At 44.2% G+C, this 26,877-nt stretch overlaps 1 protein-coding gene across 6 annotated transcripts in view; it reads right to left on the reverse strand.

The window, feature by feature from the left end:
- Positions 1-26,877, reverse strand: part of zmiz1a (zinc finger, MIZ-type containing 1a) — a 96,033-nt gene that overhangs the window by 30,077 nt on the left and 39,079 nt on the right. For all 6 annotated transcript variants that reach the window (XM_046401178.1, XM_046401176.1, XM_046401175.1 and 3 more), the window contains one exon: positions 1,675-1,783. In XM_046401178.1, coding sequence (XP_046257134.1) covers positions 1,675-1,743 — 69 coding nt within the window. In that variant the 5' untranslated portion in view covers positions 1,744-1,783. The remainder of the gene's footprint in view (positions 1-1,674; positions 1,784-26,877) is intronic.

Here is a 26,877-nt window from a genome sequence, read left to right on the forward strand (position 1 = left end):
GTTTGACTGATGATATAGAGAAAGCAAGGAGAGCGAGAGAAAGTGAGTGAAGCTCTTGTTGAGCGAGAGGGAGGAGAAGAGCCTGTTCTAGATGAGTGATATAATCTGGCATTATTGCTGCTTGATGGGAGGCGTATCAGCCTCCAGCGCGAGAGGAATCAGAACTAGCACAGCAGGGGCTGTCTGTCTGGATCTGAGCTCACAGCTCCTCCTGCTGCAGCCCTCGCCACCGACTATGCCAGACAAACTCGACTCTGGTGTGAGGGGGAGGACAACGCAGTGAAATAGCTCCGCTTAGTTTCGTGAGGAGGATGGGGCCTGAGCTGTTCTTGTTTTTGTTGCCATTCAGGGTTGGATGAGGACAAGAACAGGGAGATGTGGGGGGATGGAAGGGGTGCGCTGCGCAGCAGCAGCGATGGGGTTGCAGCAGACAAACAGCCACACGTTTGACAGACGGATTGACTTACCCATTTTCAGGCCAGCGAAGGATCAGGCTGTTCAGCGCCTACCTGGCTGCATAAAAACCAGCATAACACCTGGCTCTCTGCCAGCGGCTTTCCCCAAACCAAAACAACACCCTGCTAGCAGGGCTGCCACAAGCTCAGAGCTCACCGACTAACTCACTGCCTTTGAAGTCTGGTTTACTACAAGTTCAATTACAGCAAGAGACGAGGAGTATATAAACCAAACAACAATTAGTGCGTTTATTAAGCTAGACGAGTTAACTCGGGCTATTAAGGGCTTATCAGTGACGCCTGAGAAAATAATTGTGGAGGCTTTGTGAAGTCAGCAGCGTCAATTCCACCAAATTTTGCTCATTTGAGAAATGCTGACATTCTGGAAATTAGGCTTTTTCCAAGATTTTGCCATTAAGCACATCTCTACATGTAAAATAAGAACATGTTTTGATAAAGGTTAGTGCAGTGGGTGCTAGGTGTTGGTGGGATGGGAGGTTTAACAGCAGGCACAGAGAAAAGGGATATATCCCCTCATAAGCGCGAGCTCACAGACCTATCATTCACTGATTCACTGTAAGGCACTGTGTCATATGGATGTTGGGAGATATAAAGGATCACACCCACATAACATAAACAAATAAGCCCACAGCCTGCCAGCCAGCCAGCCAGCCAGTGACTTCTTGTAGACTATTAATCACAGGCAGAGGCGGTAGCCCTGGGTTATGTCTGTCTGTCTGACTGTTGGTTTGGCTGTGTCTTTCTTTCTGTATCTGGCTGTGAGGAACCTCTTGGAAGCTGGCAGTCAAGGAAGCATTTAAGCAAAACCACAACAAGGGCGAGCATTCGTACGTCAAGAGTCAGGAACATGATGTAAGGGAGCACAGCACTCGAGGGTGGTGGTGGTGGGGGAGATGCTAGCCTCTTTGAAGTCTTCTTGTGTTAACTGCCAGATTTGCCTTCCTCTCTCTCTCTCTCTCACACACACACACACACACACACACACATACACACTCTCTCTATGACCCTGTGCAACATGATCTGTGTGACTGCAGCTAATGGCCAGAAAAACCGATGCCCATATAAGGTGCTGTAAGGAGAAAGGAGTGTAGGAAAGGAGAGGAAATGTAGATTCTTGTGTCTTTGCCTCTAGAGCCCATGTCTGCATAGTACAGAAAGAAGCTATGGAGGGCTAACAGGCATGGCTCTTCATACACACCTGTTTGATGCACTGCAGCCTGTCATTGGTCTGCTGGATGTGCCGGTCCATTGATGGTAACGTGTTCATCTTGATGTCTCTACCGGGACGCCATTAAAAGTTCTTTACTCTGTAAAAGAAGATGAGGAGGAGAGGCACAGTGAGAAGAGCTTTTTGTCACCCATGTAAAGGGTTTGTAGCCTATGAAGTTAAAACAGCATTTCAGCAGCTTGACAGATTTTCAAACAGAGAAGCCAGCTTGTTTATGCACTGACTCATCGAAGGGCTTGATCCGCCTCAAGCACGTCTTTTTTTTTTTTTTTTTTTTTTTTTTTTTGCAAATGCCTGAAACTGTGATGTTCCACAGCAGCACCATTAACGACAAACAAAAGCACGACGAAACTGAAAGAAGACTTTATTGCTTTGTGTTACCGATGGGAGGAAAATCTAACACTGGCTGCAACTGAGAAAGGACATCAACTCTTATCACTGTTTAATAGGAAGCACACCTCGCCGTCAAGGTTATCAGAGTGGCATAGACATCTAATTCATGTCCACATCAGACTGCAGATAAGGTTCAGCTTTACAGCATCTCTTTCTTTATGTGCAAATCTTGTTCTGATCCAGCAGTGAGCAGCAACAACAACAAAAAAAAAATCAGCTCCATGCTCACGACTCTGACCATCTCGGAGCAATGAGCTGAGGCAGGATTAATAGGCATCGTGCTGGTTTTCCAGCGAGGCCTCCATCCCTCTCCATCCCTCTGTGTTTATCTCCATCAGTGTTGGTCCACCACACATTCCTCTACACAAAAGACAAACTGAGAAACCACAGGTGGGAGGGGGGGCAGGGCTCTAGAAAGCTGCTCAGTACTGATAAAGGGTCCCCCAAGATCCCCCACTGTGACAAACAGAGCGAGAGAGCGAATACGGTGGAAGCATAGTGCTCAGTCTGGTGAGCTTATCTTAGAAAGAGTGTTGCAAGTAAGCCTTCTCTTTTTCTGTCTCTTTCTCTCTTACACACACACACACACACATTTAGCATGTAAACACAAAAGCCTGAATTCTTCACTTTGACTAACCGTGAAGGTAAAACTTCAAAGGAACACTCTGGGAATAAGAGTGTATTACTAATCCTCTGAGATTAAGCATTGCCAGAGTAGAATTACCTGGAGTGCACTTGCACAAAGTCTGAAACATCAGCGGATACATTGCCAGTATGATTAAGGGGGAATTCTGAACTAAATGTGGTCAAACAGTGTACAGCCAGTCTCTTGTCAGGTTACATGGACGTGATGCTGCAGTGGTTGTTGACTGTGAAAAGCCCTAAAAACAGCTCTGCAGGGCACAAAGCCAATCTGACGGCACGAAATATGACCATAACTTTGGGTGGCCTAATTCTGCTGTGCTGTGCCTCTCAGCATCCAGAAGATGTCTCCCTCTCCTGCTGCTAAGCAGCCTGTCTCTTTCACACACTACACCCAGAGCAAGTGGTCCAGAGAGGGCTCCTTTAAGCCCTGACAAGTGCTACAAATCCCCTTCAGCAGCCAGGGAGCTCCATGAAGCGCTAACAGGGCGCACTCCAACCCAGCACTGGCCATCTGACCTTGTGGCTATTGATTAACTGTTTCTCCTCCAGCTCCCCTTTCTGCTGTCCCAACACATCCGCACCCAAGACCAAAGAGGGAGGAGGAGGGTTGAAGGGAAATTGAATCTTCCTCTTTTGGACAATAATATCTTCCTTTTCCCTTCTTCTCTCTGTTGTGCTTTCACAAGGTACAGCACACACCTCCCCCTCCCACAAATGGGCAGTGCTTTTGTCAGCCGATGAAAGGACGGGCCCCTCAGGTTCTGAAAGGAAAATGAGCGAGGTGGAAAATGGGACTGGCCGGCCAGGATGCATTCAGTTGGTGGCATTGTAACAGAGATAAGAAGTCAATCCACCTGACTGGCTGACCGACTGTCCAAGCTGACCACCACACCCTCCGTTCAGGGGAAAAATGTTGCATAACAGACAATGCTTCAGTGGAAACAAGTCAGAATCCCTCCTCCTGCCCCACATCCTGACCCCTCCCTGTTATGATCAAAATACTGTAATCTGTCAGATCATCACAGGAAGGGAAACAAGTAGCAAAATGTTGACATCCCTGACTCTACAGCTCCACAGATTGACTGATTAGAGCTGGACTGGAGTGTTATTGTTCTCCTGTTTTCTTGTATTTTCAGTTTTGGACTTTTTGGGTTGCTGCTGTAGTTGTTTGAACAAGCACACGCTGTAGATGGGCCCGCTTAATCTTTATTGTCTTCCGACATCTTAATCAGCTCCACTCAGCACTGCTTACCAGAGGTGCAAAGCAAAGGATTACACATCCAATTATGCTGTGCATATTACAACTTCCCTTTAAACAGCAGTGGGAGGATATTGCTATGAATCAGAGCAGAGTAACAAACCACAAATAATACCGACATCTGAGGAAGCTTCTGTTTCTTTCTGTCTCAAAAACACATATGCACACATTCTCACCTTTTTGTTTCCCTCCTCCTCTCTTTCCTGAGCAAAACAAGCTGGGGGAAGTGGGGCAAGAAATAAGTGCTTAGAAACAAAAGCAAAGTAATATGAAATGCACTGGAGTATGTCAGGGAGGGGGCAAGAGGGCCAGGCTCAGTGAGGAAAAGAAACAGAGAGAAGTGGAAAAAAGTGTTGAAATTATCTCTTCATTATCAACAGCCATAACACACACACACACACTCGCTCACTCGTAGCATGAGTGATTTCTCATTTCAGAGAAATGACTACCACCTTCGTCAAGCGCAGCTTGCTTTGTGAATGTGATCAGTCAGTGCGGTTGCACGGAAGCTCGCACTGAACTCCAGTACTGTATGTTACTGTACTGGAGTACATAGGAGTACATCAGGAGCAAGGGCTCGCAATCAGTGCCAAGATTTTAATGAGTATTTTTAAACATCGTGCATGTCCTTTTGAGGATTTGTTCAGTGTGTGGCTGTTTAAATGATCATCTGGTTCTTGTCATAGGTGCGAAAGAAAAACTTACCATAGCTGATTTTGTTGGTTATTAATCACAAATTGCCATTGATACATTTTTAAGCTATGCTGTGGGTGAGGGTTTGCATGCAATATGATAGAAAATAATATCTTTGGTGGTGCTCTAATGTTTTGTCTTCTAATCTTTCCTGTGTGTAAAGAGTAGAGGGCAGTGCTCAACAATGTAAAAGGAGCACACGCGTGAAATCTGGCCAGAGATCATCTTCATCATTCAGCAGCAGTCTGGAACACAACTATAAGTCCTGCTCTCTGGACACAGTGGGGGATCTTCTCGCCTTCTCCTCCTTGTCCTCAGTTATATGGCCACAGCTTTTCTTTCTCTCACTTCTATGTGCTTTTTGCTCCGCTTTTCTATAGCCCTCAGACATCATTAGAGCCACCCAGCATGCGACTCCTTTCCATCACCTTCCATTTTCCGTTCGATCATTTTCCTCTCCCCGTCCCTCATATCTCAACCCTCCTGCCACTCTTCCTCCCTCCCAGCCTCCTTCCCTCCCTCCTCCTTCTCCTTCCTGGGGCCCCGTGCGGGAGCTGCCATAACAGAAGGTGGAATGGATTCATTTGCTCTAATGTGGTTTGGGCTGCAGCGTGGCACGGCACAGAGCGCCACTTTCTCCCAGCGCACAGAGTTTCTCTCCCTCTCTGTCTGCAGTTCATGTGTTTTCAAACAGGCCAATCAACACCACTCAGCTGTGCTGGCCTCTCTCTCCCTCTGCCTCCCACAATCTCTGCTCTCAGTGTGTCTGTAAAAAACCACCAGCACTCTCTCTCACACACTATTATCTCTAGTGGCAAATTCCCATAGCCAGACAGTCCCTTTTTTGCTCTCATTCCCTTTATTTTCTCAACTCTTATCCTTCATATTTTTTTTTTACAAACCCACACAACATCATGTCTCTGCCTTCCTGCCTTGTTTTGTTCTTTGCATTATTTTTATAATCCTCCACTCCACTAATCTCTCCTCCCTCTCCTTTTCCCTCTGAGCAAAGCCAGCTATTGGTCATATCGCTCCCTCCGGCCTTTATAAAACTCAACCCTCTACACATCATCATAACCACCAGCCTCTATAAAAATATGAAATGACTTGTCCCGGGGGTGGAAAAAATAAACTCTAAATGCTGCTGTTTGTTTATCTTCTGTTTTAATGTGACAACCACAGGAGCACCGGGCAGCAATGTGACACCCAACACTGCAATGCAAACAGCTGTGATGTGGGGATATGTGAGCTGCTCCTTTGCTGTCTATAAATATGGAGCTTCAGTCGTGGAGTATTGCAAGAATGTGCCACCAGATACCCCCGGGAGCAGCCGATTATTTCACCACTCAAAGTGTGAGATACAAAAAAGAGCACCAAAGAGCACAGAGGTGCTCTCTCCCTCACCCAATACTGCACATTTAGGCTTCAGCACAATATTTGAAACTGAATACATTCGTACTGGAGGCAAAGCAATAATTTTGGCATGGTAATTGGTTTAAAAATATAGATACTTCACACACATAATATTAAGACACCATCTGACAATTATTTTCACTAATAATAAATCCATAAGTCAATAGGGTTTCCAGTCTTACATAATGTCTTCAAGGTGTTCATTTTGTAAACAGTCAAAGTCCCATCAGTGCTCAACAATAACACCTGCTCAGTTTCCTGGGGAAAGTAAAATGCCATGTCAGGCTAGTAAATATAGTTCCCAACCAGGCAAGTGGTAAAAAAATTTGTCACTCTTAATTGATTGATTTTTAATTCCATCCAACCATAACCCAGCCCTTAAACCCTATTCTAACTACAAAAAACAACCTCAGATGATGCCTCGTCACATGCTGCATCGTGGTACAAAATTTGATCAAAACATTATTCCTTTGCTCTTATATTCATGGGCCCACACTGGGGCACGTTTTTGTTTTTATTGTCTCAAGTGCTCTACTAGGTAAAGGCCATCTATCTAACCGTGAGACGTGAAATCAGGTCATCTGAGCAGAACGGCGCTTGAGCGTCACATGATGAATGAATGAACTCCCTATTCCATAGAATGTTCCATTTGCTGAGGACTATAAATACCAGCTGGGGAAGCTTGTATGTCCTGGCTGCCACACACGATTTTCCACTGTCACGAAAGGCAAGATTTCTATCACTCGTGATGCACAAGGGGATGGAGCAAGTGTGCAAATGGGGGGAACACAAGGCCAATGTGCAGCCTTTATGATTGTACCAGGCCATCATAGGACTGTCTGAAATACTGAGCCTTTTCAGTGAACGAGTGCGTAAATCTCATAAGTTTTATTGGGCGGAATAACAGCAGTCAGAGAGGAGAGGAGAGGAGAGGAGAGGAGAGGAGAGGAGAGCAGAGGAGAGTGATTGACGGTGCAGTCTGACAGGCTTGTGTAAAAGTAACCTTATGGGCCTGACTCCAGCAGAGCTGTTAGCTCACATGCTGCCCCCTGCGACTGCTGAATGGGTAAACTGACAAATTCCATGTCCTTCAGTTTCAGCACCAGCAAACTGCTGACCCAAATGCAATTAAACAACATTCACTGGTGTGAGTGTAACACATCAACGTACGGTAGCATATGAATGTGCATGTGATAGTCTATGTGAGCAGAGAGTGATGAAGTGTGTGTAGGAAAGAGAAACAGAGAGACAGGGGCAGAGAGTGAGACTTACAAAGAGTGAATGTGATTCAATCTGCTCAGTAAGCCATGAAATGGTATTGGTGTCATTAGGGAGAGCAAAAATGTATCTGTGCCAGTCTGCCCTCCACTCCCCTTGTCTTTGACACTCAAAAAGCACAATCCTCACTAAAAAAGCCACTAGCCCAGCCTCTCTGAAATCGGTGGAACAAAACGTCCTTTAGTGCTGCAGCTCCTGCAGCACAACCTTTATTTTGTCGCCTGATCTTTTATAGGACAATTGTAATAACTTCAAAAAAATATTCATAGGTATTTACAATTAAAAACCTTGTTGAAATCAGTGAGGAATAACACAGTACAATACAGCCAGTACAGGGCAGAACATGCATTTCATTAAAAGACACTTAAGGAAAATGTTATTAGACAGCTGTACAAGGACTGCTTTATAAGACAAATCTTTTTCAAATGTATAAAGCAATGAGATAAAAATCACAGTCTTGCTTGGTGAGTAACCACTAAACTGATCAACAGCACATAGTTTTAAACAAGTTCACAGCACCAAGTCAGTGGAGCCATAAGAATCAAATCAAATCCATAAGAAAACAGACGATTTAACAAAAAGTCTTGCAATTAGATGCCATTAAACTGAAGCACCTCCAAATGGCTTCATCAGATCACGGATGGCTTTATTTTGCTTTTCTTTTGATAGAGCGTTTCCTAAACTTTCACAACTGTCTGCATTCAGTGTCACTCATTAATATGTATCCCAGCAACAGCTTTCCTCAAGGAGATTACGGGGTGATGGCATCTACAGACAATATTGACATTTGAGCAGGCCGTCTGGTCAAAAATTGTTTTTAGCTGACAAACTGAATTCCAGGATTAAAACATGTTCAAAGAGGTGTTTGGTGGGTGCTGCCATATGGGAACTCATAATAAGGATGGCATATAACAAAGATATTCCAAAAAGGACAGGATCCTTATTGATTTTCCCACCATCCTACCTACAGTGTAGCGCTCCCTGAGTTGGTACAGAGTAATGCACTTGTTCAAGGGCACTAGAAAAAGACTGACATTTCCCTGCACATGCACCAGGTCCTCTGATAGAAGGACCGTCTGTGTAACCAGTAACAAATACAAACAAATACAAACAAATTGTGGTTTCAAGCCGCGCACATTGAAATCCTTCGACTGTGGATTTTTTACTGAAACCACTAAATAGAGACAGGGAGACCTTCTGACACGAGTGATGGGGATGAATGATGCACTCGTTCATCTTGCTGCGTGTGTGTGTTCGCCACTGTGTGTCAGAGTGAGGATGCGAGCAGCAAAGAACACAAAGCATCTGCTTGCTGCGAAAATGAAACAGCCTAATGGTGTACACAGAGCACCAGCTTCATTCACTGAGAGGACAATTCACACAGGTACTATTTGGCACAGCGAGCACAGAAAACCAGTGTTGAAAGGCTAATGTGCTTCTCTGCAGCTTTCACAAAACACTCATTTTGTGCCACAAAGCACAGAACCAGTGTGTGTGTGTGTGTGTGTGTTTATGTGTGATCTCAAGCATCGTTACACAAAGTCCATCCTATCAACATATCTTCACGCCTGCATGTGTGCGTAACATGTCGAAATGACAGACACAAGCAGACACAGAAACACACACGTCTTCAAGCCTCAAGAGGTTTTAATGCGCGCTGGTGCTCTGATATGGTTCGTCTCTAAAACACTCTGCTTGTGAGATTTGATGTATGTAGAAGGGGGGGGGGGGCGGATAAATAAATGAGAAGAGAGAGGGAGAAGGAAAAACACTCATATGACATATTACATGTAGTGGGAGGCTGGGAGAGACGTGCAGGGAGAGATAGGAGGAAATGGTTGCAGAGCGGGAGAGAGAGATGGCGAGAGGTCATCCCTGGGTAATTTGTTTTGGTCCACTCAGAGCGCAGACACACAGGGAGCAGGTAAACCAATTACAGTGTGACATGAATCACTAAGACCTACAGGCAGCTACACAGCTGGCCGGCCAGAGCAGCCAAGCAGCCAACCGAGTGCACGCTGTCTCTTCCCCTAAATGCTGGTCAGTCACAAGCCACGACCATCGCTCCTCCCTTGACCATGATTACACATCTGGAGGGAACTGATGAGAGCAAAACAATAACACAACTGCCCCCTCCCCTCCACGCCACAGCTTCAGTGCCGAGAGACCCTGTAGAGTTTGGCCAGCTTTTTGGCAATTATGTTCAATGGACGTTCCCCCTGAAGAATCACAGTGGCAGCTGGGAAATGTGGTGAACTGACCCCAACACAAACACAAAATGTGCAGTGTATTTTTTTATTTTTTGTCACGACAACTGGGACTTCTATCATCATCTGCGCTGAATAAAAATTTAATCTGACAGGATGTGTTTGGGTTTTGTGTTTTGGTTCTTCATCTCAATCCCATTTTCAACCCACAAACAATAATGATAATGATACGGCTCCTTTGAAGAGGCTCAAGGTTGGATGCTGGATCCCAATGAATGTCGAAGTCAAGCCAAATACTCCAGGGGGAGGTTATGAGTATTTACATGACAAAGACTGTGGCAATTACTTTAATTTCCTTAATCGCCCGATGGCTGTCAAAACGATGTTGTGTCAGGCCTCAGTCATACTAACGCCACTGGCTATGTAACAGAGAAGCGGGAAACAAGTTGTAAATAAATGATCATGTAGGTCCCTTCCTCTATGGCAACAGCTCTAATCCCTGAGTTGATGCTAAACTGACAGAAGCGTCATGAAAATCCACCCAGCAGAGAAAGGGAAGAGAATGAAGTTGACGAGGAGGGGGATTGGACTGGATTAGATATCGCCTTGGCACTTGGTTTTATTTGATGTGGCCTTGGTGCATGTTGTAGATTCAGGAGGGGTAAATATTTGATGAAGGGCGTTACGGTGTTAGGCTTGCTGCTGCCAGGGGCTGTTCTAGGGAGCAACTAATAAAGACGGCAGCAGGCAGGTTGTCGATCACCTCTGGGGCGCTGGCTGAGCAGAAGTGGCTGAAGAGAGGAGTAGAGCCTGTCCCCCCACCCTCTCCCTCGATGTGTTTACCAAAGCGCTGTGTCTTCTAATGGCAGCTCAGCGGGCAAAGATGGCTCTTCCCTTGACTGTACATCAGTATGCACTCTCATGCATTTGCACAAACACACACATGCACATGCAAACACACACACACACACACAGAGCACCAGTGGGGCACAGTTGGAAGAGATTTCCTAAGATGTTAAATCTACCATCTTGCTGCCCCTTGAAATTAATAAGGGCCTCTGAACTGCTCCTGAGAGCCACTAACTGGCCATTTGCACTGTCTGGCTCCACTGGAAAAGGCACTCCCTGCCTCCTCTCACAAACCCATCGCTCGCTTCTCAATGTTTTTTCCCCTCTCCGTCTTCTCTCCCTCACACCCTCTGCTCCCTTTCCCCTCTCTTCACCCCACGACTTCTTATTTTTCTTTCCTCCATCTCTATTGTCTTCTTTCCATCTCCACCCTCTTCATCTCAGTCCCCTCTCTTCGTCTTCACACCAACTAGTGCCCCACCACCACCCCACCTTCCCCTCCTCTCCTGACTCCTTGTTCCCTCCCTGCCTCCTCCTCCTCCTCTTTTCTCTCTCCATTCCTCTGGCCCTAAAACCAGCCCCTCGGCCGCCCGCTTGCGCTCACTCAGATGGCTGTTACCATGACAACCCTGTTCTTTCAGCTCTTGCAAAATAATGAAGACAATGTGTTTTCCATTTAGATGAGTTTTCTGGCGCAGCAGGGAGATATGGAGTGTCCATCTTGCCTCCTCTTTCACTGCGGAGGAAATGTAATAAAAAGGGTTTCTAACCCCTCTCTCTCTCTCTCGCTCTCTTACACTCCTTCGCTCTGCCTCTCTGCACACACACACACACACACACACACACACACACACACACACACACACACACACAGAGGTTAGGGTGCTGTGTAAGTCAGCTGGGTGGTAAAGTGAGCTCAGTGTTTTAACCACAGTGGACAGAATGGCAGCAAAGGCTAATGTCTGGCTGGTATTGCAGCATTTTGTTGCATTTGCAGTGTTGCAAAAAAAAAAAAAAAGAAAGAAAGAAAGAAATAAGATTGGCTGGTAGAGCTAATTTTAAAAATGGACAACTTGAGATAGATTACAGAGTCATGATGTCATGACAAATAATGATAAACTGTGAACATTTCAAATCTTATTTGGTGTTTTTGGGACTTGTCGATGATATTTTCACAGCACAACGCTTCAGTGCGGAAATAAATGCCATGACAACTAAAATTAATGGAAAGAGCTTTCTTTCTTTCTTCTGTCTTTCTCTCTCACGGGTGTGGATTTATTAACTCGCAGAGCACACAAGGGAAACTGCAATCCAACCACTTGTTAAGAACTGAAGTAACATTTATGCTGCTCTGAGAGGTAATTCAGTCACAAATTCCTGGCATTTCTTCTTTGTGTTTTTTACCCACGGGTTAAAAAAAACAAGAAAATCCTGTTTTTTTTATTGCTTTATTTTTAATGACAGCATTGCTGCAATAAAAAAACTATGAGGCTTGAACATAAGTCGAAGTTAAAGGAAAAATACTTAATAAATAGACAGTTGTGTTCTCTAGACCTTAGTTATTTGTGTTCACACACATCATTTTGCTTTGCAAAGCCTTAAGAAATGAGATGCCCAAAGTTGAGGCAGCTGATCTGCATAGGTCAAGATTTGGTTTTCTGGATCACACAGTCTGGCATACTGTATACTCCTTTGGGAAAATATGAAGCTTTCTGCCAGAGAAAGAAGAGACACATATGAGAGAAACAGAGAGAAGGACCAGTATAATATGTGTATGTCTGTGTGTTTACAGTGGAAACACTGAGTCTGGGACATTTTCTTTGGGTCTCTTTTCCAGTGTTTATGGAGAGCGGTGAGGAACAACACTTCCTGAGAGGAAAGCCAGCTTTCCGAGCCCAAACCCTCTTCCAAGCCCTGCAGACGGGGAACGCTCTGTCTCCAATTTATGTTTTCCACCCAGTGCTGCGTAAACATGAGCGTAGAAAAGCTGGTATGCATGTGCATGTGCATGGGCGTGTTTCAGATAATACACACATGCAAAACAAAGGCGGGCAGGCAGACTAATCATGGACAAATGAGCCAAAACATCTCAGAGCGCAGTGATAGCCCAGCGCTGCCAGTGTTTACCAGCTGTAATAGAGCTTTCTCATGAAGAAGCTGCTACATGAAGATGACACAAAGAGGGTCAAGCTTTATCTAAAGCTCACTCTACTACTCCTCACTCTCAGTTGCTCTCCTCGACTTGTCAACACCTGTGACAAGGGGGATTTAAAAAGAAAGGCTGGGAGACCGTCTCTCCTACTCTCCCTCTCACTGTCTCTCTCCCTGCCGGTCGTCCTCCACTCGTTCTTAATTACATCCAGATCAGACTATTAATGAAGTCAGCCTGATTTTTAACAACACCTACAGGGAGTGAAGAAGGGCTTTCCTCAGCCAACAAACATATCAAATCAAATCTGGCTCCTGGGCTTGACAAGTTTTGTGGCCAAGTAAAATGACAAGCTGAAGCAAAGTAAGGCTGAGGATTTTCTGATTAAAAGAGTAGTCAGTCGGTTTAGTATTTATTCTCTTTCATACCTTGTCAAAATCTGTTGCCTACCTTACCCAGTGTGTGAGATTGAGGTGTATTAGCCTGAAGCCGTTAGCTTCAATCCCAGATAAGGATCTGGAAAGATCACTTTTCTCTAACTTCACAACCTCAATTTCAACTTCATTTTTAAATTTGTGGTCTTCCACCCCAACTGCCACAAGTGACATAACTTGGGACAATTTTTCAGATTTGTCAAACTCCCTTTGAGGCACAGATGTAATAATACACCCCAAGAACTATTAGCAGGCTGTAATCTGTGAAATAAGTGGAGTTCCCCCTCAAGTGATACATTGTTTTATCTTCGAACTGCCATAAAATAATGAAAAATGCCCATTGTAGTCTTCATAACTCAAAAAAATAAACTGGCAAAGATATAAAGCTTAAAAAGGGCAGTTTCATTCAGAAACTGGAACCAATAAATGCTGGCAGTTTTGGCTTGGCAAATTAAGTTAACGATTAATTAATTATCAAAATTGTTGATCACTAAGACTCCTGGCTGATCGAACGACAGACTAATCGTTTCAGTACTGAAGCTGATTTCGACGCTGTGGGGGACCAGCTGAGAGCGTTCCTTAGCTGTTTGTGTGAAGCTGTTGGAGCAGAATGTATCATCCATCAGCTCTCTGTTGTTTGAAGTGCAGGAAGGTGGAGACAACTCACAGTGTGTGCTGTTGTATGTGTTTAAACAAACCTAATCATCAGCTACAGAAACGACATCACATCGCCTTCATTTCTTTTGCTGTTTACTTACCTGCTGCGAGATAAAACTCGTCTACAAATGCAAGGTGGGGGTTGTACATTATATAGTGCCATATGTATGTAGTGATGGCAGCCCTTTGATGAGCAGGTTGCCAGTATAGTTTTTTTTTTTTTAAAGTGCTCTAGTGATGCAGTTGCTTCCCACGTGTACTCATATTTGATGTACAGCACGAGGCAGAAACAGCCACGGAGCTCCAGGCGCTCTGATCTTCTCAAGGCACTCCTGTCAAAAAGCATGATGGCACGACATGTGCTGGAACAGTCTCATCTATATGTTTACACACACGTGTGTGTGTGTTGTGGGGTGTGTGTTTTTGTCTGTGTGTGTCTACTCAAATGTATGCCTCTCTCTGTAATACCATTGTCCACTGCCACCTGCAGAGCAGAGCAGCATTACACACACACACACACACACGCACAAATCCCAACAGATCAAAACACTGCACTCCATCAAATCCAGTGAAAAGCCTGTTCACTGATGATCTGGTGTGTTAGACAACAGGCAGCTGGACTGAGAGATGGAGGGGGAAGAGAGGTGAGGGGTGAGGGAGGTTGGAGCAGTGAGGCAATCGAGGAGTGGCCGACTGCAGGGGCTTTTTTATTATCAGCCATTGTAAAGGAGCAAGGTGGGATAATTGGCCTCCGAAGCTCAATGCTCAGCATGCATTTTTAATGAGCCTACACTGTTGCTCCATTAATATATAGGCATGAGTTTGCAGTTGAAATGCTGATGTTTATAGAGAAGAGCGAGAGAGACAGAGATGTTTAATTATTCCTCTGTTTTGGCTTGTGTTGTTAATGCTATTAGTAGTTTGTTGCATCTTCGCAGCATAAATGTTTTATAGTGCCAGAAAGGCTTTTTCTGAATCGATTGTGTAAACAGAGAGTGAAACCCTGTAGCATATGTGAAGATTTGTGCGGATTAGTGTGCATAAAACATAACACATAACAGTCAAACGCAGCTGTTTGCTATCAACATTAGTCATTATTTCATGAGTGATATTAGATAGATTTGCCCTGATAATATCTGAAAAATATTCTTATAATACTCTGATAAGGATTTTAATGACAAATCAATCTGCAGATTATTTTCTCAAAATAACTGATAAGTTCATAACATGTCAGAAAATACAGAAAAATATCCGTCAGAAGTTTCCAGGTGATGAGTGACACCTTTTAAGTGTTTTTTTTCTGTTTGTTTTTTTTTAATGAACAGACCAAAACCTCAAGATATTTATTTTAATTATCACAGAAGAGTAAGAAAAACAGCAAACATTCACATCTGAGAACAAGTGAACCTTTGGCATTTAAGCCTGAAAAATGATCAACATTGCTGCAGATTGATTTTCTGTTGCCTGAGTAATACATTAATTGATGGTTTCAGCTCTAATTAATATCAACCACATGACCCGGCCTCCGTCTCTGGCTTTTGCAGGGCGACATCTGACTCAATCATTCTTCTAACAACTTATCAAAAAAGAAAACATTTTTTTTCATTATGTTAAGAGGGACAGAGAATAAGGATTAGCCTCTACAGACTTGAGAGGGTGAATGAATCTCACCAGCAACTAGTTTATTTGAGAACCAGAATCCACACGCTCTTATTCAAATTCACTGCCCGTGAGCCAGCAGCTCAGATGGGCCAACCCTCCCTCAGCCAGACGCTGTGGGGAAGTACAGTTGGCGAATGAAACACACACACCAGCACCAGCCAATACTTCTGACCTGTCAGAACACCTCGTAATGTTCTTACTGACCTCAAAGCGACAAAAAGGGTCACCTTTTTGCATTACAGCAGTTTCAGGTGGGCATTAGAGGGCTGCGCCGTCCAGGAAGTTAAGAGGCTGGTGGCAGGAGGGCAGAAGCACCAGAGTTTATGTGAATTAAGAAAACTAAGCTGGTGTTTAGCCCCAGCATGAGTCCTCGTCGGAGGGCATGGTGCCTGGACTGCCACCTCGTAATAGCATTAAACACCTCCCAGAGTGATGTTTGGGAGTCAGTACGCTGCAACCCGAAGGCTGTGAAAGGGCTGCTTACAACAGAGGACTGCACTTGGACTTAGAACAAAACAAGGTTGAGAAGAAGGGGAGGGGATTACAGCGGGGTGGCAGGAGGTATAAAGAGCGGACATGAGGCAGTGAGGAGAGGTGGCAGGTGGAGGGAGGTTGATTAATGACAGGTCTTTTTTCCTCTCCCTCTCTCTCTCCATCTCTCTCCCCTGCAGTCCTACAGTACCTCTTTCAGGGACCCCACAGACCTCCTCCAGCATCCTGCTCTAAAGCCCTATGTGAGATCTCCAGTTTGGGTCCATCCATCAACGCCGCTCCCTTCCCCACTCCCCTCTGTAGTAACCCCAACTCAGGCTGTTAACACACAGCCCCCGCATGCTCTCGCTGTCTTCTCTGTGATTATTTTCATTCTGCCCAACCAAACAGTCATACAAAGTCATACAAAACACTGAAAATAAGCGAATTTTCACCATTTAAGGGACTTACTATCATTTGTAATTTTTCATACTGGTGCTGAGAGAGGTTTTGGTACTGTTTATTACATTTTCTTTTAGTTGAAAAAACATGTTCACATTGAGCAAGACAATCTGCAACTCTAAAATATTAAATGCTCCAACAATCTGTGTGCTCTTTGACTTTATTCCTGTATTGTAGTAAGAGAGTCAACATGTGGCGTTTTAAAGAACCAATGGATGGTGTATGTCTGGCAGCGTATTTCCTGGAACCACAGTAGGCACGTACATGTCAATACATATTTCTGTTTACACTGTAGTCTGTCAGGGTGGCTAAACAAGGTTCGTAGATTCATTGGGCCACAGTCGTTCTCTTTGATGTGAGTACAAAAGCCGCCTAGCGGATGTGAGCTAGCACCCCCCACCTCCCAGGGGCCAATCCTCTCTTCTTACTGAGCAACACACACAACCAGAGACGCAGAGAGCTGAGCATAAGCATCTGGATCACACAAATGAATTCTATTTTCTGACGGCAGACAGACGGACCCGCCGGACGGCCGCCGCTAATCTGCCACCTCCCCTCCTCATCCCCCTCCTCCCACCACCACCACCTCTAATCCCCAACAGAGAGAGAGAGAGAGAGCGACAACAAGAAGGAAAGAGTTCAGGACAGACAGAGAGGCACACTTGCATAATGGTGAAAACAGGGTTGATTTTATCCCCGTGCCTGAAATAAAATGGACTGCCCACCAGCTAAATAAACACTTGTTGGCCACTTTGCTAATGCCACTCAACACAATGGAAGACGGATGATGTTTCATTCACGTTCTCGGCTGCCTTGTTTGATTTGCTGGCACAGCACAGTGTATATAGCAGGAGTAATAATAAACTTTGCAGACCGGTGACAGCTGCAGCAGCGTAGGTCTCACTCAAGTCTTGTTAGGTGACAGCAGATTCGGCGGCAAACACGCTGCGACTGAGTCATATTTCTCCCAATTAAGTGTAACTGACTTGTAATTTAGCTCAATCTCCCATGGGTTTGTATGTGACCCTGCCATGGTGGCAAAAGGGGAGTGGACATAAAGATGAGTGTGTGTCTCTGGCACTACAAAACGTGCTTTGTATTCATTGCAGATATCAAGAGGCTGCTGGAGGAGGGAAAACAGCAACCATTGATTTTGTGTGCTCGACAGGCGTTTCTCCATTCCAGCGTCTGGTCGATACACACACACACACACGCACACCAAAAGCAGGGAACACCGAGAGGGCGAGGGGGTTATACACCACTTTGGACACTACACACAAATGCACGTATCGGCCGTTAGCGGACATAAGGTCTGTCAGGTAATCACAGCTATCTTATTACCTACTAACCCACACACACACACACACACACACACAAACATGATAGTAGGTAAATACAACCACTTTGCAAACACAGTCCTGAGTGAAGGCAAAATGAACACACTCAATAAGGCCATTTCTTTTCTGTGAGTGTGGCAGTGGGGGCATGTTTCAGCATTAAATCCTTTATCAAGTAGACGACAAATCAAACATTGATTTCCATAAGCCACTGTGCCTGAGGCAATAAGGATCTCCCTCTTCAACAGAGGCAGCGCAGGCCTCACACACACACACACACACACACACACACAAACAATTACACAAAAACACCAACTGCAGGCTCTAAATAAACTTTATGTCAAATAGTAATTTCTGCACTCTGAATAGGAAAAACATTTATGAGGCTGTGTGTGGTTGGCCTGGTTTGGAGCCAGAAGGAAACACTGGTCAGCACTGATCAAAGATGAGCTGCCTTGCCTGGATAAGTGGACATTAGAGGAGGCCAATAACAAACGCTTCGCTGGTGACCAGCGATTTTCTGCACAAGACGTGCCATATCAACAAGCATAAAACCTTTTTAACTGCACTCCAACTTGTTGTAAAGTACCTGAAACCTGATGAATATCATCTGTTCACGAGTAGGTGCGTGGTCTTGAAATTTGGTCATCAGCAAAACTGATTACCCTGAATTTTTTTATAAGGCTACCTGACAGTGTCATATGAAGTTAGACAGATAAAGCAAAGGCGGTCAAACGGACGTGACACGTATGGACAGATGGACAAAATGCAGTTATTAAATGTGATGTTACACTGCTGGAGGACGCTCTCGTGGATGGATTTCCATGAAGACCCTGAGGCAGCTGTTGGGGACAAGATGTGTGGTAGCAAATGTATGTTTGAGGTCCAACAAACCTGCTGAATTTATTCCTTGTAAGACATATGGCAAATGCTGTTTTTCTTTTAAGTGTAAAACCAGCATGTTTATATCTATGTTTTATTGCCAGTAGTCTTCTTCTTCTCTGTTTTCGCATGCATAAACTACTACTAACGGTGGTCAAAACTGCACAGAATGCCTTTAAAAACAAATCTGTTCACACGAGTGGTTCTTGTGGTGAGGTCCAATGTCACAAGAACTACAAAATACAACCAATCCTTCTGTCAAAACTAGAGATATAACAGTATCGTTGTCCATCACAAACATTACACAGTATCTAAAATCACTTACATTGATGGAAGAGCATTAAACTGAAAAACTCACCACCCCACTCATACTCCACTAAGCAGACTAGGTCATTCTCAAACCAGCTTGTTCCCACCGACATTAAACTGTTGTGACATTTTCAGCTGTTAGCTAAGAGCCAGTCAGAGACAGAGGATGACGAACAGGCACACGCAGAGGAACACAGAAACGTACGCACGTAAAAGATACACGCAGAGGGAAGCAAAATGAAAAAAAAACAGGCTCAGGAAATTGTCCAGTTCCTGTGTAAGAGAGGGAGGGAAGAAGAAAAGGTGTGTGTGTGTGTGTGTGTGTGTCTAATGTAAGGAAACAGGAGGAAGTAAAAGACTGAGAGAAAAAGACAACGTGTCTCATTTAACCTAAGTTTACATGTCAGACATTTAAGAGTTTCCAATATTCATTAAAGCCACCTTATTACAGTCAGTCATTAGTTTTTATGAGCTGTATGTACATCAGGGGCAAGTCACTTGTTATAAATTATTTGTTAACATGTGAGAATATTTCAAAAGTTTTCAGTCATTTTACCACAAACATACCGATGAATCCCACTCCCTTGTAAATGAAAATAAATACTCAGAATACAATTAGCATAATGGCATACCTCAAAAATGATTCGGTACGGCTGCCTCCATTCACACGCTTTAGGGGTGTCACGATTTCGAAATGGAAAATAAAAAACTCGCTGAAATCAAAAGCAAAATGAGTGATTCTCTCGGTGCTTTTCTCATTCGCCACCACATGTACTTGCGCACCTGCAAATCAAAAAACACCAACGCTTCAAATACCACCAATTCATATAAAAAAAAAAAATCATCAATTTCTCTGCAGGTTATACTTCTAATGTCCCAGCGTGCATGTTACGTATGTGTGTATTTTGTTTCTGTAAGACAGACAGACCAGTTCTACCCTCACCGTGTCTCCACTACTAGAGCTAAACTTTAACCTCTGGGGCCTCGGAGCAGAACTGATGACCCCGGCTGTAATCTAAGCAGTTGGGTTACCACTCTAACGCGAAACCAGACGGACACCTGACCCTTTGGATTGCTGCTGTTGAACGTAGACTCAGACACAAAGACTCACACAAAAACACACACACTGACACGGATATGCACACAATCAGAAACACCTGTTCACAGACACGCACTGGAGCACACACGGGACACAAACAATTCAACTGGAGCATAAAGGCGTTTTCAGTGACGCACAAAACCCATATTCGAGTGACTCTCGTGTGTCATTATCCTCATGCACACAAGCAGTTCTCACTTTAAACAAGCGTTTCTCAACCTGAGCAGCAGATATTACTATGACTCTGTCTGTCTGTCTATTGAATCTGCTGTACTGGGTGAGTGTGTGTGTCTGGAGAGAATAACAAAAGACAGAAAGCACGCACCACTCATGTTTCTCCAGCAGACGTGTCGAGTCGAACAGAAAGTACAGAGAAGAACTACAGTTTCTACTTTGTGGTTATATACCTGCATGCACCAGTCAAGCTGAAGTGTCCATCGTCTGTCCAGACTCACACAGATAACAACTGACTGAGAGCTTCATCACATGAAATGACAATCACCTGAAGTTCAACATCATGAAAACTTAATATACTTCAAATATGAATGCTGCAAAGAAGCTACAAAAGAACACGGATGCATACACATCTTCAACCCCGGCAGCACAGAAGATCCGTTCAATCTTGTCATTTATAGTATGAATGGGCCACAGCAAACAGAAGAAAACTATCTACAGTATAAATGGGTGTGCATGTAAGTGTGCCTTTTTTTAAAGCTCATCAGAAGGACCCACTTCACCACTGGCTGTTGTAAAAAAGCAGTGGCGGCGGCGGTGGCAGCAGCTCCGGGCTCATTGTGGATCCTCTAATCCTTCACTTATCTGAACTACGTCAAAGCTGCTGCTGAGCTCCACCTTCCACTCCACTCTCTAGCTCCTCTATTTTCTTCCCCCACCAGCCCTCCGCAACTTTACCATTCCCGCCCTGCAGCTCTCACCCCCCCATCCCCTCCAAGGTGCTACTTGAAATCTATCCCATCTCTTTTCCTTCCTCTGGACAAAACAGAGAGGATAACAGGGAGCAATAAGACAGAGCAGCAGGGGTGGGACAGCTCTAGTAAGGTTATAAAGCCTCACACACAAACACATGGCTCGCCACAGGGCCACTGAGGTGAGGGCCCCTGGGGGGCTAGGGGCCATTTCTGCGTGTGTGGGTTTGTGTGTTGAGAAAGTGTTTTATGTGTTCATGCTGGGAGGGGTGAATGATGAGGCCACCCACCTTTTCCTGGCACTAACAAACTACTGTTAGCTTCATATTGTTTTCTGAAGGCCAACACGAACATCCACTACTATTTTTGGACTAAAGCCACCCAAATTCCGTGCTTTGTGCTTTCGGCTAATGTGAAAATGGACCATATTCATACTGAAAATAATTCAAATTCTAAAGTTCTCTAAAACTCTGTTCTTAGAAAGAAAAGGCCTCTTCAAAAATCACTGGGGATATAACCTAATTATATTTGTCACAATTTGTCGATGAATCAATTAGTTGTTTAAAAAAAATCAATTGCCAACTAATTCAAGAATTAGTCATTTTTCTGGTTCCGGTTTCTTAAATTTGCTGCATGTTTTAATAGTAAATGAGGAGTTTTTGGGTCTGGGACAGTAAAAGGAATAAGAATAATAAAAGAAGAAATCTGAAGATGTCACTTTGGGCTCCCACAGCTGACATTTTATAGACTAAATGATTAACCTCTTAATTGCGACAATAATCGGCAGATTATTTGATAATGAAAATAATTGTTAGAGGCAGATCTACACCTAACATCAAAACTCTCAACTGAAACCTAAACAAATTCAATTAGTTTAAGTGGGTTAACAGCTCTTTGAGGCAGAGTGAGACACGTTTCATTGCAGATTTTACAGACTGTCAGCCCCTATTTCTGGTTGAGTTAAAAACTCCCACAAAAAGCTGTTAAGAGTCCTTTGCTTTCCATTCTCAAATAGAAGAAGTGTATACTGTAGATGGAAATTATGAATTGGATCAGATTGAAATGCTGTGTCAGACTGTAGTCGGGGAGAGGAGAGTTGAGGCCCGGCTGTAATTAGCTCTATCTTAACAGCAATAAGGATAAAGGCTGTTTAAACAGGATTTGACCTGACCCACAACTCCATAGCTATGAGCTGCTACAGCAGTGCACAGACAGCGGTGGATCATTTTTCGTCTTCAGATCTGCTTTGGCATGGTCAGGAGTGCCAGCGTGAGTGTGAGCGAGGATGGACGGCACATGCACAAAACATGGAGGGACTCGGAGAGGGGAGGGGCAGCCAGCCAGGGTGCATTGTGGTCCATCTCTTGCGGGTTTTTATTGGTGCTATTCTGACAACACGAGGCTGGGTCTTCCCTCACTGCTCAGCTGAGCAATCAGGTCACCTCATCTTGACAGACACAAACACACGCACACACAGACGTAAAGCACACACACACACACACACACTCACTCACACGCGTAGACACGCAGTACATGCCGCCTGCAGCTGTTGCCAATGATGTCAGTCCTGATTTGGCCAAACTAGCCTTTTGTTTCACAGCAAGAACACAGGAGAGGAGAGGAGGCTTCATTTGGCAGTACGGCGAGAGTTTTTCTGTCTCTAAGATTGTTTGGATTGAGGATTAGCTACTGGTCACTGTCAAGTTTCTGTGCTCGAACGGTTCACAACTTAGATAACTGACAAACTTATATATTAATCAACTGCTAACTGTTTAACTCGTTTATTTGTTGATTTGTTGCCTTTTTCAGTTTTACATCAATCAAAACAAGTAATCTCAAAGCGTACACTTTGGGCTCTAAGGTCTTGTGATGGTTATTTTTATAGCGTTTTGGCATTTTTAGAAATAAAGTGATCTTGAGATTAAAGAAGTGAAAATAATAACTTTGCAGAGATATTTTTCACAAATATCCTAAAACTTTGGCTGTATTTAGTTAGAAAATTTGTGAACAAAGTGTGAACAACACTTAATCCTGGAGAAACTTGATATATAAACACCTATGAATCAGTTATTTCAGATATTGTCAGATACAAAGTGGTGTAAAGGAAGTTATACAAATTGTAAAAGTGAACAGAACGAAACTCCACACCAACTTCTATGCACTAAAATTTTCAAAAAAGCAAACAAATATGAAAAGCTACAAGCTTCTGATAATTGCCAGCCTCCACAGCAGGTTACTGACACCTCACTGTAATGAGTTGCTTCTAAACTTGAAAAGTACGAAACTGATTTTGTGTAAGTTAGAGACCACTGCTCTTGTCAAACAACCCCCTGCCCCTTTCTCCAACACAAACACAAACACACGCACACATACACACACACACACACACACACACAGAAACACTCTCCGCCTCCACCCCCTGATGTCTGTTGGCAGAATTGTCTGAGGAGCTTAATTGGTACTTTCTCATTTTTTCCTCTTTCTCACTCTCTCTCTCTCTGACTTTGTCACTCCCTCATTCAGCTGTGTGTGCGTGCACACATGTGTATATGTCTGTTACATTGTATTTTAGAAAAGAAAAAAAAAAAAAAGCACAAGTGTCTCTGTGCTTTCATGGCAAGAGGACAAACGCGTGGGTGCCACTAAATGAAACAGAGGCTGAAGAAACTGCACACTCTGTGGCAATGTGATTGGGCGAGCCAACTCGGTTAACCAAATCTTGGAATGAGCCTCGACTGAACAGAGCGCACGCCACAGAGACACACACACACACACACACACACACACGCGAGCACAGATACACAAGTTGTACTGGTGCCCAGGCAGCTTTCCTGCTGCCGCTAATGAGCAGGATCGGAGATGTGCATTTGTTTGTGCAGATCTAAAACACACACTTTAATGGCTAACTCGATGGCGTGCACACTCTGCCAATCACACGTTGGTATGCAGTCAACAAAATCCGCATTCTGCTTACTTACACATTTGTGTATAGGGGCCTTTATTACTGCACGCTCAGGTACACACACAGGAGTCACATATCACACCTGCTGACATGAGATACAAACATAGTATGAGACACTCTTGTGCTGAACTATTACGCTGTCAGTGACATTTTCGGAAAAATAATCTGACTTCTCCTGACATTTCAAGTAGCGGCGGCTGGTTACAGTAGGCGCTGCTGTACAGGCAGCCTGCCTCTAGATTTGCGATGTGTTTCGTGGAAGCCTGGCAGCCAGGGTTGCTTGTTGGAGAAATGATTTGATTAGGTCTGCGCTGATTACAGTCTTGTTGGTTACAACGTACAGCTCTATCAGAGAGAGCGACGGGGAGGGGGAGAGAGTGATTGAGAGTGGGACTGTCAGTCTGTCAAGCTGTCAAATGCAATGGCGTATTGTACTTTTGTGTTTGGCCGAGGTGTGCGCAAGTTGCTGAGTGGAGATTCGAAATGAATCAGCTGATATCAAAGAGCACCGGTGAGGATATTAATACAAATCTGTTAGCAGTTATCAGCACTCGGGAGAGCGATACGATGCCGTGCGAGAACTGGCCCCTTTGAATCGGATCACAGCAAAAGGAAACAGAGCAGTACATCTGAACGGCTCCCATTTCACAAACAACGCTATCACAGATAAACACACTAAAGGCAAGTGCCTCGTCTTGGCATTGTGCTCGAGAGCTGTAGACTTTGCAGCACGGCGACACAGCAGCTCAACTGTTGTGTGTAATATTGGCTCAGAACAAATAATCTGAAAAGCCTCAAATGCCCTCTGCCTTTGTAAGCTTTATGAAATATTAACCAAATTAATCTACAGTCTTTTTTTCTCCCCAGAGAACATACTACAATGATTCACTGTAAACCTACGATTATTTCTAAGAAATGTAGCAGCATTATTTTGATCTCTGAAATCCAGGGACAAGGTGTAATTATTCTCTTCCATATATTACGTTATCTTTTCTATTAAGTCAGCCTGTGCCAGTGAACGCTGCTCTGCGTGTTGAAGTGACAGCCACAGAGCCACAGGCGTCTCTCAGCGTAGCTTTATTCCTAACAGCAAGAGTGCCGGGTGAAACAAGCTATTATAACATTATGGGGCTTAACCGATAGCAGTGCAGCATCTGATCGGAGGTCAGATTCGTGTTGTGCCTCGTGAAGATATTTTTAAAGACCGATATGATACCCTGTGTAGTAAAGCAATTTCTAGAGGCCTCAAGGCAGAACAAAAGGGCAGAGTTCATTGGGAGCAGAAAGAGCTTCACTCCAAACATGCGACCGGAAAATGAGGCCCGCAAAGTAAAATAGAAAATCATTTGAAGGGATTTTATAGATTGCAGATTTAATGTCCGTTTGATGGAAAAAGAGAGAGAGAGAGAGAGAGAAAGAAAAAGATCAGAATTAATCCTCTTAGCTGTTTGTTTGGTAATCTGATTTAGTCTGATTTTTAGGCTGCTATCTCTCGTTGTGGTTACTGATGCTGTCTCTGGATTGACCACAGCCATTTTCACCTTCAGTACCCCACCACTTTCACTCCCCTCTGATATATCAGGGATTGGGCATAAAATATATATCTATATCTATATAGATATAGATATATATAGATATATTTGAGTCTGTGTAAGTCCCTAGTTCACCAAATCCAGCAATGTGTCTGCTTACAAAATTCCCCACTCTGACATCGCTCCAGAGAAGCACACTACACACACGGTTGTCCCTGCTCCAAATAAATGACCTACTTTACACATTAACACACATTTACATGCAGGCGAATTCCAGGGCAGCTTCATAGTTTCAGTTCCCAGCTCACTTTAAGTGTGAGGGGGCTCTCGTCCAATTCTTAGAAAACGCAGCATTTTATTTCTTGCCATCTTTGAGGGGATCACTCGGGCAGCACGGCTGAATGGTGACATGCTAAACCATATTTCCGTTCAACCTAACCGGGAAAAAAAGTGCACAAAGTGTGCCAGAGTCTCGATCAGGGTTGTGCTTTTGTCATGCAAGCGTGTTAAAGGAAGGTGAGGCTGGCACAGAGGCCCACCTAAGGTGCTCCCAGCTCAGGCAGAGCTATTTCCAGACCATCAGCCCCTCCCGTCTCCTCCACCTCCACCTCTGGTGGGGAAACCACACCACTGTACAGGCCCCAGTCACAGACGTGACTCAAGAATGGATCCATTATTCACACAGGCTGTTAGGGGACTGGCACACGAGGGTGGGATGTGGTGATGGGACACGAACACTCACTTTTACTTAACTTAGAACTGCTCAAGCAAGCAAAATACATAATGCGAGTTAGGTATTTTTAACAAAAGAAAACATGCAGCTCAGCATTCCAGGTTAGACAAGTATAGTAGAACAATGTCAAATAAATATCCCAGTGTGACGTGACTGATGTAAAGCAACTGAAACAGAACTCGCAGAATAGATTTGCCACTGTTGTCCATGTGTACGCTCAATGCTGAAATGATATGTGTGAACTATCAGGGGCCATGTGACTGCAGACGCACACAGAGACACAGAATACAAAGCAGCGCAACACAATAGCGCGATGAAAGTCAACACAGCTTTAGACACACACGTCATATCAAGTTCAGAGTACGCTTCACAGCACAACACAGCTACACACAAGTCGACATGGCTGAATGTGTAAATGCTCTCTCTCACACACACGCACACTCTTTTTCTCAAACACACACACACACGTAGAGGCCAGATTGTATACGAGTTTGCTCACGGACCATGATAAGAAAATGTGGTAAATGCGTAATCTGATATGCATGACTTGAGGTTTCTCTCTGCCTTTCTTTTCCTCTTGGAAATCGCAGGTTGCATCCATAATTTACACCAGCCTCCGTCTGTTTCTCTCTTTTTCACTCTTCTCCCTCCCTCCTTTTTCCTCCCTCCATCTCCTCTTCTCTCTCCTGGCAATCTGGCTTTTGCAGCTTTGCTCATTAGCATATTGCAGAATGTGCAGATGCCACCAAAAATTATTCACCTTCCAGCGCTTTGATGCCGTTTCGCATGTATACAAACTACACTGTCGACATTTTGCACAGC

The sequence above is a fragment of the Scatophagus argus genome, chromosome 10 (assembly GCF_020382885.2).
Source record: "Scatophagus argus isolate fScaArg1 chromosome 10, fScaArg1.pri, whole genome shotgun sequence".
In the NCBI taxonomy this organism is placed as follows: Eukaryota; Metazoa; Chordata; class Actinopteri; family Scatophagidae; genus Scatophagus; species Scatophagus argus.